The following is an 11,335-nucleotide window of genomic DNA, read 5'->3' on the forward strand; positions in this document are numbered from 1 at the left end:
GAAAAAGGTTTTGAGACTTCCCTCCATGAGGATAAGTTTTCCAATTTCTTCCTGCAGGTTTATAAATGTTCACTTCCTGTATATTTGAGGCTAAAAACACGGACACATGTTTAAAGTTATTATTGCTTTTGGTTTTGAGTTTTCTTTAATGCATTTTGTGAACCTTTCCCTTTGCGCTCAGCCTATTTGTATTCAATTATTGATACATTTGAGGCCTATTTTTACTATCCTGTAAAGTTTGACCCACTTTTAATTCCTTCCTTGACATCATTTTGAATGTACGGTTGTATTTCCCCCCTAATAAGCTAAAAGCTTTAACTCCCAGTTTCTCCCCCATCATCCCTACCTACCCCACCCCATTCCAAACTCCTGTTGATTCCTGGACTTGGGGTTACATTTTCACTTAGCCTGTTTTTTAAGACCAGACTTTCTAAGGTTTGTGTTTACCTTCACTTCATGTATCTATTGCAGTGCCTCCAGTTTATCCTCTTAACTGTGTGCAGTGTCTGTGTGATGAAGCTTCTGAGATCTTATATGTCTAAGGTTTTGTTGTTGTTGTTGTTTTGTTTTTTGAGACAGATTTTCACTCATGTGGCCCGGGCTGGAGTGCAATGGCGCGCTCTCAGCTCACTGCAACCTCCACCTCCCAGGTTCAATTGATTCTCCTGCCTCAACCTCTTGAGTAGCTGGGATTATAGGTGCACGCCACCACACCCAGCTAATTTTTGTACTTTTAGTAGAGATGGGGTTTCAGAATGTTTGCCAGGCTGGTCTCGAACTCCTGACCTCAAGTGATCTGCCCACCTTGGCCTTCCAAAGTGCTGGGATTACAGGCATGAGCCACTGCACCTGGCCAACTAAGGATATTTTTATCATGCTTGTATATTTGAATTCATTTTGGCTATGCTTACAATTCTGGGTTTTAAATTCTTTAATACTTTGAAAACACTGTTTGGTTTTTTATTGCATCCATTGTTTATTTAAAATCTGATGTCAATCTGGTTCTTGTTCCTTGTCAGGAAACTTTTTTTTTGAGACAGAGTCGTTCCCTGTTGCCAGTGCCCAGGCTGGAGTGCAGTGGTGTGATCTCCGCTCACCACAGCCTCTGCCTCCATGGTTCAGGCGATTCTCATGCCTCAGCCTCCTGAGTAGCAGGGACCACAGGTGTGCACCACCACACCCGGCCAATTTTTGTATTTTTAGTAGAGATGAGGGTTTCACCATGTTGTCCAGGCTGGTCTTGAACTCCTGGCCTCAGGTGATTTACCCGCCTCAGCCTCCCAAAGTGCTGGGATTACAGGTGTGAGCCACCATGCCTTCTCAGGAAACTTTAATTTTTTCCTGGGTATTTTCAAGCTTCTATAATGTGTCTAGGTGTGGGTGTTATTCGTATTTCCCTTTGTTGGCACTCTGGGTTTTTCATTCTAGGAAATTTATTTCTGTTCTTTGTGCTAATATTTCCTCTCTCCCATTTCTTCTGTTTTTTATCCAAATGTTAGCATTTCTAAGCAATTCCTATATCTCTTAGCCTTTCTTTTATATTTTATATTTCATTTTCTTTATTCGTCCCTCCAGGACATTTCTTTAGTCTGGTCTTCTAATTTTCTCATGAATTCCTACAATGTATCCATTCTGCTGTGTGTCCTGTCTATTGAGCCCTTTATTTCAGGAGTTTTATTTTTCCCTTCAAATATTTCTGGTTTTCTTTTCCAATTGTTGGTACCATCTTTCTAGCTTTGTTTTACTATTTCTACTTCTGTTAGAATCTGTAATCTAGTATGTTACTGTTCTTTTAAAGTCTCTTTACTCAAGTGTTGTGGTATGTTGGCCTGTGAGCTCATTTTCCCGACTAACATTGGCTACCCAGCAGCGTGTGCTTGAGACAGCCCAGCTGATGCACTCCTCGCCAGCCCCAAGGGGTTTAGGAAGGACAGGATTGAATGAACCCTGGGGAGGAGCACCCGAGCAATAAGAGCAACCATTCTTCATTCTGGAAAACGACTCAGTTTAGGGCTGTCAACAGCTCCTTTCTCATTTTACTGTATTACTTCCCTGTGTTATGCCAGAAAAAGCGGTGTCCTGCCTTAAGCCAAAGTGCCACCCCTCACATGCAAGCTCACTCCTGGGTTCCTCATATTTTGCTCTGTGAGGTGGTGTTTTCCTTTATATGTACTCAAGTTAACCTTGGTGGAGGTAGCCAGTAACCAAGGAAGTTGAGCACTTTGGGAGGGTCTGGCACTGGAACCCCATTAACATATATATGTCCAGTATAATTCAATCATTCAAAACGTCAAGAGTGGAGTTTCACTGGTGTTTAAGTGAAATGCATAATGATCTTATGTCTGTTGTTTCCAGCAGAAGGACAGAAGATCCATAATGTAACAACGCCCTGACCAATACTGAGTGTATTTCTATTGGGGGATCCCCTGGGCACAGGGAGAAAACAGTCCATGAAAGGGATCCTCCATTCTTCCTCCCGTTGCCTTGCCCTTTGACACCTGCTTCTCTCCAGGCCACCTTTCTAAAGCCCAGCCTATGTCCCTTCCTCAGAGCACAGAACCCTGCAGGTCTTTAAGCTCGCAGTGCTTTCCATTCTTGGACATTTTTATACCTTATTTTTGCCAAACACTGTGCCAGGCACAAATTTATCTTTAAAAGAAATTGTAATGAAGTAGGCGTATAGAAAAGTGCATGAAACTTTTACCATTTAAAGTATAATTTTTATGCAAACACCTGTGTCACCACCAACCAGGTCAAGAAGGAGATTTTGCTAGAAGGCCCCCACATTCCTGTGCTTGATTACGGCTCCATCTTTCCCTCGAGGAAATTGTCTTTGTGCCTCTTAGGATAATCAGTACCTTGTTTTGCCAGTCAGTAGGTGGGCAATCTTGGGCACATAGCTTAACCCTCTTGGAGTTTGATTCTTCTGTAAAATGGGGATGGATTCACTCCTCCAAAAGGCTGAATAGCTTCTGGCTGAAAGCACATATTCTGGTGCTAGTCTATCAGGTTCGAGTCCCAGTTCTGCTCCTTACAAGCTATGTGATGTTTAGTGATTCACATTGCCTTTCCCTCACTTTCAATTTGTAGAATGAGATGAGAACAATACTGACGTCTTAGAGTTGCTCTGAAGAGCAAATGAGACAAAATATTGCGGGCACTTAAAATACCACCTGAGTCATGATAAATACTGTTTCAAAAAGATGCTGATTATTCTTTTCATAATGCTTTTGTGTATATGGAAGCATAGAAACTAGTGGAAGATAACCTATGGAAATTACTATGAAAAATGATGTCTATTTATGGATGATTTTGTTTCAGGTTCCAAATTGGTAGCCACAAAGTTTCTGAGTTCCTTCAGCCTTCGTCTACTCTTACCCCACATCTCTTCCTCATGAAGGAGCAAGAATTAGATTTTCTATAACTGAAGTGGCATTTTTTAAGATAAAATTTATGTAACGTAAAATTCACCATCTTAACCATTTTAAAGTGTATTGTTCAGCGGTTTTCAGTATATTCACAAAATTGTGCAACAATCACCATTATCTAGTTCCATAAAATTTTCATCACTCCAAAAGTTAACTCTTAGCCATCACTGTCCATATCCCCTTCGCCCCAGCCCCTGGCAACCATAAATCTACCTTTTGTTTCTATGGATTTGCCCATTCTGGACATTTTGCCTAAATTGGATCACATAATATGTGCTCTTTTGTGTCTGGCTTCAACTTAGCATAATATTTTAAAGGTTTATGTTGCAGCATGTACATTCCTTTTATGGTCAGATATTTCATTATATGGATATACCACATTTTGTTGATCCATTCGTTAGTCGATGGACATTGGGTTGTTTCCGTGTTTGGCTACTATGAATGATGCTGCTATGAACATCTGTGTGCAAGTTTTTGTGTGAACATATGTTTTCTGTTCTCTCGAGTATATATCTAGGAATGGAACTGTGAAGTCATATGGTGACTGTTTAACATTTTGAAGAGCTGCCAGGCTGTTTCCCACAGCAGCCGCACCGTTTTACATTTCCACCAGCGATGAATGAGGGTTCCAGTTGCTCCACCATCATCGTACGTTTTTGAGTCAAAAATAGCTTTCCAGCACTTGGCTCAGCATCTTACATCTGAAGCTGAATTACAGAGATGGGCAGGTTTCCTTGTAAAGTCTTGTCCAGCAGTCTCCTGGCAAAGGCAGTGCTTCATTCTAGAATGAAATGGCCATTTACAAAGTACCAAGTTGCAAAGGGCTCAATGGGAGACTCCTTGGCCTTTGATGTATCTTGCCTAAGGGAGCCTGCTCTGCTGGGTAGCTTCAGGGCACTTGACGCCAGCCCCAGTCCATCATTCTGGGCTGGCTGCCTCGTACAGCTTCAACTAATGCTAGTTTCAGTCCTTTGGGGGCTCCACACGAGCTATTTTAGAGATAAATTTGGCTCCTGAGATTGTCAAAACCTGTATGTCTCTAAAGAGTAAGTAAAAAGGAATTCAAGGAAATGTAAAACATGCTTTAATATCTCATACCTGACTCTACTGAGGAATGTTAAAAAAGGAATTTCCCATTTGGGACTTTCGGCTGAAGCCCTGTTTCTCTTGCTCTTTTATTACATCTTTTCTTCATTTGTAATTTATATAGGTTTCTGTTTGCAATTCAAATTGAATCTTTTATTTTAATGAGGATATGGAGTGAGACGATGTGATAATGAAAACAACGTGCATTTCAGGTATTTTGAAAAAACTTTCTTAGTTTCTGCAAGGTCATCTTTGTGTTTCTTCTGCTTTATCAGCCTTAATGGTAATCTTTAAATATTTCCAAACATGGGAAGTCCCAACAGCGGTCTTTTTTTTTTTTTTTCTTAAGAGTTGAATTGTCTCCCTTGAAAATAGGATTTTTTAATTGTAACCTGCCACATTCCCTATCACAGTAATGGGAACTTACTAAATAGGAAGCAATTTGAGCACTTAAATGTGCTGATGTGATGTTTCTTAATCACTTTAATGAGTTTCATACCACTAGAAATGGAATAGAAGTTTCAATGGAAATATAATTAAACAGAAAAGTCTTTTCCTGTACTTGTAATTTCCCCCTGATCATTTCTTTATTCACCTCCAGAGAAAGGGTGCCCTACAGGTGTATAGTGATGTTATTATACAGACTTATTTGCATAATTCACTTAGATTATTAGAGCTGAAAACAATATAAAATGTAACAATACATTTTATTACAAATCAAGTGTAGCAAGGCAATGTAAAACTTTAAAACGATGATATTTCTTTTTAAAGTCTGATTAATATTTACTAGTTTTACCTAATTTTTCTTGCATTGTTGATTTCTTGCCTATAGATTTTTCTTTTAATAATGCCTTTTCAATCTTGCCCGCTTAAAACAATTCTCGGGGGAAGCAATAACCTGAATCAATAAAAACGGCAAAAGATCTTTGGAAATATTTGGTTCTCCTGTTTGAGATCAGGAGTAAACAAACTGTTTAGCTGGGAGCTTATCAAGCCATGCTAAAAGTGTCAGCTGACACAAAGTAAGACGTGTTAGATTGGGGTTATCATACAATGGGGTTTCCCCAAGACAAAACTCTATACTATGCTATTTGCTGAGAAATGGTCAGTACAAAAGAAAGTTTCATCATTCTTGCATTGTGATGCTAAAAGAAAAGGCCTTGTAAATGTGTTTAATTTGCTATTTGTTTACTTCATAAATTTAATGTATTACTTTGGAGAATCCAACAGACATGTTGGAAAAGGTGGCATTTTTCCTGACCTTAAGTGGGGAACTTGAGGTTTTTTACATTTCAACATAAAAGTAAAGGGGCTTGCTATCCATTTAGTTAATACAGTCCAACTGTATTTGCCTAAACTGCATTTTTTAAAATTTTTATTTTTGAGACGAAGTCTCACTCTGTCGCCCATGCTGGAGTGCAATAGCACAATCTTGACTCGCTGCAACCTCCGCCTCCTGGGTTCAAACGATTCTCCTGTCTCAGCCTCCTGAGTTATGGGGACCACAGGCATGTGCCACCATGCCTGGCTAATTGTTTTATTTTTTGTAGAGACGGGTCTCGCTATGTTACCCAGACTGGCCTTGAACTCCCGAGCTCAAGCAACCCTCCCACCTCGGCGCCTCAAAGTACTGGGATTACAGGTGTGAACCACCCTTCCCGGCCCTTACACTGCATTTTAGGGTAAATATTTTTAGGTTTGTAGTTAGGCAAGTGGTTTGAAGCATCATCAGTCTCAACCTAAAGCTGCTCTTTCCTTATGTTTTTAGATATCAAGGCTTTAAGCAAGATTCAGATGAAGGGCCTGCTTTACCAGCTCACCTATGAATATGGAAGCATCAGCTTACTTTTTGCAGCACATGTGTCTCAGGGGGTTGTCCCTTCCCACAGTGTGTAGATTGGCATCGAGATGACGTTCTCTCTCCAGGGTGCAGTGATGACCGACATATGTGAGACAGTCATTTAATATCACCTTTATTTTGTACTTTCTGTGATTTTTAAAACACATACAGAGCAGCTCTGTTTAGCAGCAGGGCTGATAAAGCTTAAAGATCAGTAATAAATAGAAGTCCAGGGGCTGGGTCTGTATTTCGCTAAGGAAACCTCATCTGAGCTTCATGCCCTGTAAAATTAAGCTCTAAAACCTCCCCTAAATGAGATAGCTAAATGTCAAAGCATTTTATACACTGTAAATCAATTCAAATGGGAGTATTTTTTTTTTCAAATGAAGATGGGGAAGTATCTTTCTGTATTTATTTTTAATATTCTTTGCCAGGTATTTATTGAAATACCTTCTTTCATTGTACAATAGTATATTTAAAAAGTGCTTTGCATGTCTTATTATGAACTACTAATTTTTTACTAATAATTACTTGCATTTCCACTATTTACTATTCTGAATGTCACATTTATTTATTTATTTATGGTTTTTGAGATGGAGTCTTGCTCTGTCCCCCATGCTGGAGTTCAATGGCACAATCTCAGCTCACTGCAACCTCCGCCTTCTAGGTTCAAGCCATTCTCCTACCTCAGCCTTCTGAGTAGCTGGGACCAAAGGCGCCCACCGCCATGCCTGGTAACATTTGTATTTTTAATAGAGACAGGGTTTCGCCATGTTGGCCAGGCTGGTCTCAAACTCCTGACCTCAGGTGATCCATCTGCCTCAGCCTCCCAAAGTGCTGGGATTAGAGGTGTGAGCCACTGCACCTGGCCTGAATGTCAAATTTAATCCCAAAGTTTGTTTCCTCAATGTTAAATTGAAAAAGAAATGACCTTTACAGATCAGGAGTAAACAAACTGTTTAGCTGAGAGTTTATCAAGCCATGCCAAAAGTGTCAGCTGACCCAAAGTAAGACATGTTAGATGGGGGTTATCATACCATGGGGTTTCCCTAAGATAAAACTCCTCCATATTATACTATTCAAATACTTTTAATATCTTAGTCATTTTTATTTCCCTTGCAGGCAATCTCTTTGAACAGAGGTTTATTCAATAAAGGAAGGAAAGGTGGAGGGAGGAAGGGAAGAATTACAATGGTTAGAAAAGAGCAACTAAAGATTATTTCTATTATACTTCTGAAGGGTAAACTAGCAATTTTAATAAATATTTGGGTCCACTTAAATCTATTAAAGCAGAAAGTGTAAAGCTATCTCCATTAGTGAAGAGATGAAGTGACAAAAACCAATCAGTTTTTGTAGCAACTGACTTAGAAAATCTTGTACTGAAATCAACAATTAGAGAGACTTGCACATCATAGATTTTCAAATGTTTGCTGAATTGAAAAAGAACATTCACAGGAATTATTTCCCCCGAAGGTGTCTTATATCAAATAGATGAACTTCAAGTTGTGGAATGTAAATCTTTTATTAAAACAGTTGTCTTTCCACAGTAGTAAAGCTTTGGCACATACAGTATAAAAAATAATCACCCACCATAATTATACCAAATTCCTCTTATCAACTGCATACTAAGTGTTTTCAATACAATTTTTTCTGTATAAAAATACTGGGAAAAATTGATAAATAACAGGTAAGAGAAAGATATTTCTAGGCAATTACTAGGATCATTTGGAAAAAGTGAGTACTGTGGATATTTAAAATATCACAGTAACAAGATCATGCTTATTCCTACAGTATTGCAGGCCAGACACTTAAGTGAAAGCAGAAGTGTTTGGGTGACTTTCCTACTTAAAATTTTGGTCATATCATTTCAAAACATTTGCATCTTGGTTGGCTGCATATGCTTTCCTATTGATCCCAAACCAAATCTTAGAATCACTTCATTTAAAATACTGAGCGGTATTGAATACTTTGAAGCAGAACAGGCAATGTGCAGCCCTCATTTATGAGAAAACTCTCAGGAAACTCCCAGGGTGATGCTTGGAGAAGCTGTGAGTTGAGCTGAAGCTGGAGAACTTCCTCCAGAGCAAAGGGCTTAAGAAAGAAACAAGAACTCTAAGATGGGTCTGCTAACATCACTCCAGTTTAGATGGATCTTGGCAGAGAGACATGCTTGTTCCTCTGGATTGGAAAGATTTACTCTCGGGAATCTTCTCTGTCAGCCTGTACATCTAAAGGCATGAAGCACTCAATTGGGCAATTAACATTCTGTTAAAAAGGAAGAAGGAAAAAAAAATTAGTGGCAAATACTGTAAAGTGTACAGAAAAAAAAAATGCGGGGAGGTGGGAACTCATGACAGCTGCTTATAGATAGGATAATATTTCTTCCTAGTTTCAAGAACCTAGCAGCATACTGGGCAATAGGAGATGTTCAAGAGTTACATAAATTATAACTTAAACTATATTATGGAATACAGTGTTTCACTTAAGTCATTTATGAGTTTTTTTTTTTTTAATTAATTAAAACACTTCGTTCATTCTGAAGAAAGATACCTGTAGAAAGAGACTGTCTAGTATGAGGGAACACACTTGTGCTGCTAATGCACTTACAGTGTTTGTTCTCTGATGGTATCTCTGAGAATACTGGTTGTAGGACTGGCCAGTAGTGCCTTCGGGACTGGGTTCACCCCCAGGTCTGCGGCAGTTGTCACAGCGCCAGCCCTGAGAGAGTAGAGGCATGAAGTCAAATGGGGTTTATGATAACCTGAGGACATCGTAATTTAGTGTTTGAGTTAAAGAAAAATGTCACATCATATGCACTGGCAAAATATAAGCAGTTAATCACTAAGCAAGCTTTGATGATGATTTCTTGCATTTATAACTCTTAGAATACATTTTGGCTTATTACCATGTCTTATACCTACATCTGTCTCTCTATGTTGTTTCTTTCTCCTGAAATGTCTCTTCTCTTCCTATTCAAACCTTGCCCATCTGCTGAGGCTCATTCCAATCCCAACTTCCTCAACAAGTTCTCTGCACTAGATGATAGAAAACGTTTTCAAAGAATCCTAGCGATTTTAAAAGGGACTTGAGATCACATGAAGAAACATTCTCATTTTATAGGTAAGGAAACAGAGACCCAGAGGAGAGGAGTGACTTGCTTAGAGGGAGCAGGGAAGTCACACAGTGGACCACTGGTGGAGTTGGGCCTGCCGCCCAGGAGGTGGGGTGACCTGGCCATGTTCTTTCTAATGCACCACTTTGCCACTCTCTTCCTAAACTTCCCTAGGCAGTGACATGGTAGCCTGTCACCTGGCCAGAGATGGCATGGGAGATGGAAACGGGACCAAGCTGAGCCAGTGAGGCTCCTGCCTGAAGTTTTTACTGGAAATGGGAGGACACACATGTTCTCTTTCACTACTGTTCTTAAGCTGGCAGGGGGTAAAGCAAGCTCATGGAGGTCAGTCATCAATGGCACCATCAGCAGAGACCCCGCTGAAGCACGAAGCCAGTGCATGGGAAGGCACGCGGAGCAAGAGGGAGTCCGGGCGCCATTGCTGGAGCAGCCCCTGAAGCCGGTGGGTCCTGGGACTGTTCCATTGTGTGGGCCGTTTTTGCTTGAGTTGGACTTTTTTCTTACAACTAAAATGCAGCCCTAAATAATACAGTCACTTTTTTTATATTAGAATTTAAATATTTTAGACATATTTCTCTGTTTAAGCACATATGCCCCTTAATACCTAACACGATACCACTGACTACCTCCTTACAGAATCATTGAATCTTGCTTTCATATGAGAAAGTGAACAGTTTCCACTCCTGTCTTAAATGTTTCATTTAGCACTTGAGAATAGAATAAGTGTCACACATGAAAGGTTTCATGTGCATAAATGAGAAGATGCTGAAGTGAGACCAAAATCAACTTCCCAGCAAATTCATTCTCCACCACACAGTTTCATACCAGAATGACTGAGTTCTAAGGTCATACAATCACAGTCGTTGTAAGTGTTAATGGGAGAGAGAGAGAGAGAGACAGAGAGAGAGAGATACTGAATTCAATCTAAATTCCAATCTCCAATTCTCCTCCATCAGAATTGGGAGCACCTCCCTCCCCATGTAATCACTGGGGGTGAAACAAGATCATAGTAGTTTCCATGGGCTGCCCCTGGTGGGGCCAAGACAGGCCCCTGAACACCCCTGCTGCCAGATTAATTTTCCTAAAGATTAATTTTCCCAAAGACTATTTTCCATCATGTTTCTTTGCATCTTGGATACCTGTAATTGGTTAATGCATTTGGCATTAACCAATGAGTCTCACCCTTGATGAAGCATGCCCCTCACCCACCAGGATTTGGGGAGTTGCTGAGAGGGCATGTCTTCGTTGAAAACAAAGCGCTGTCACATTCCATTGCTTTTATTTGAGTTACACATAATTTCATTTTGAAATTTGAAATCATATTAGAGAAAGGCTTATTATTTTTTGTTATACTGGGCATATTTTAGAAATGGTTGAGAAGTACTGGCTTAAATAATGGGTTGCCAAGGCCCTCCATAAGCCACTTCTTCCCATCTAATTTCTTACCAGAAGACAGCAGGCAGAGGGTTGGCTCACCAAAGCCCACCTGGGCCAGCTCCTTTCTATCCCAGGGGGCGTGTCTCTCTGCTTTCTCCCCTCCCAACTAAACCTTAGTCATCGTAAACCTCAGCCAGTTCATGCTTCTCCTTCTTGCTAATTCCAGCCTACCCAGAACTATATTTGTCAGACCCACTTAGAACTTAATTAGCTTGACTTTGAAATGTATGCTAATTTAACATCTTCAACTATATCATTAAGAGCCAAGCCATTTCTCATTTCCTCTGTTTTTCCTATACTACTTAGCACAGTGCTAGACCTATAACAAGCATCTGTTCTGAATCAAGAGAGAGGTTAAAAGAAGTGGCATTTTCTTACATCTGAGATATTATTCAAAATATTTAACAACGT

General features: G+C 39.9%; 2 protein-coding genes across 26 annotated transcripts in view; one reads left to right on the plus strand and one right to left on the minus strand.

The window, feature by feature from the left end:
* Positions 1-11,335, plus strand: part of ATIC (5-aminoimidazole-4-carboxamide ribonucleotide formyltransferase/IMP cyclohydrolase) — a 60,423-nt gene that overhangs the window by 41,942 nt on the left and 7,146 nt on the right. The window contains exons 16-18 of one of the 2 annotated variants that reach the window (XR_008624577.2): positions 6,065-6,196; positions 6,283-6,462; positions 9,641-9,929. The gene's annotated coding sequence lies outside the window, so the exon portion shown is untranslated. The remainder of the gene's footprint in view (positions 1-6,064; positions 6,197-6,282; positions 6,463-9,640; positions 9,930-11,335) is intronic. The other variant, XR_008624576.2, reaches the window with a different exon arrangement.
* The window catches only part of FN1 (fibronectin 1), a 75,428-nt gene continuing 71,950 nt past the window's right edge, over positions 7,858-11,335 (minus strand). For 20 of the 24 annotated variants that reach the window (XM_008966347.5, XM_003805007.6, XM_008966311.5 and 17 more), the window contains 2 exons: positions 8,962-9,072; positions 7,858-8,619 (listed from right to left, as the gene is read on the minus strand). In XM_008966347.5, the coding sequence (XP_008964595.2) occupies positions 8,548-8,619; positions 8,962-9,072 (183 nt within the window). In that variant the 3' untranslated portion in view covers positions 7,858-8,547. Of the gene's footprint in view, positions 9,073-11,335 lie in introns of all 24 variants that reach the window. The other 4 variants (XM_063595545.1, XM_063595549.1, XM_063595548.1 and 1 more) reach the window with 1 other exon arrangement.

The sequence above is a fragment of the Pan paniscus genome, chromosome 13 (genome assembly GCF_029289425.2).
Source record: "Pan paniscus chromosome 13, NHGRI_mPanPan1-v2.0_pri, whole genome shotgun sequence".
Classification (NCBI taxonomy): Eukaryota; Metazoa; Chordata; class Mammalia; order Primates; family Hominidae; genus Pan; species Pan paniscus.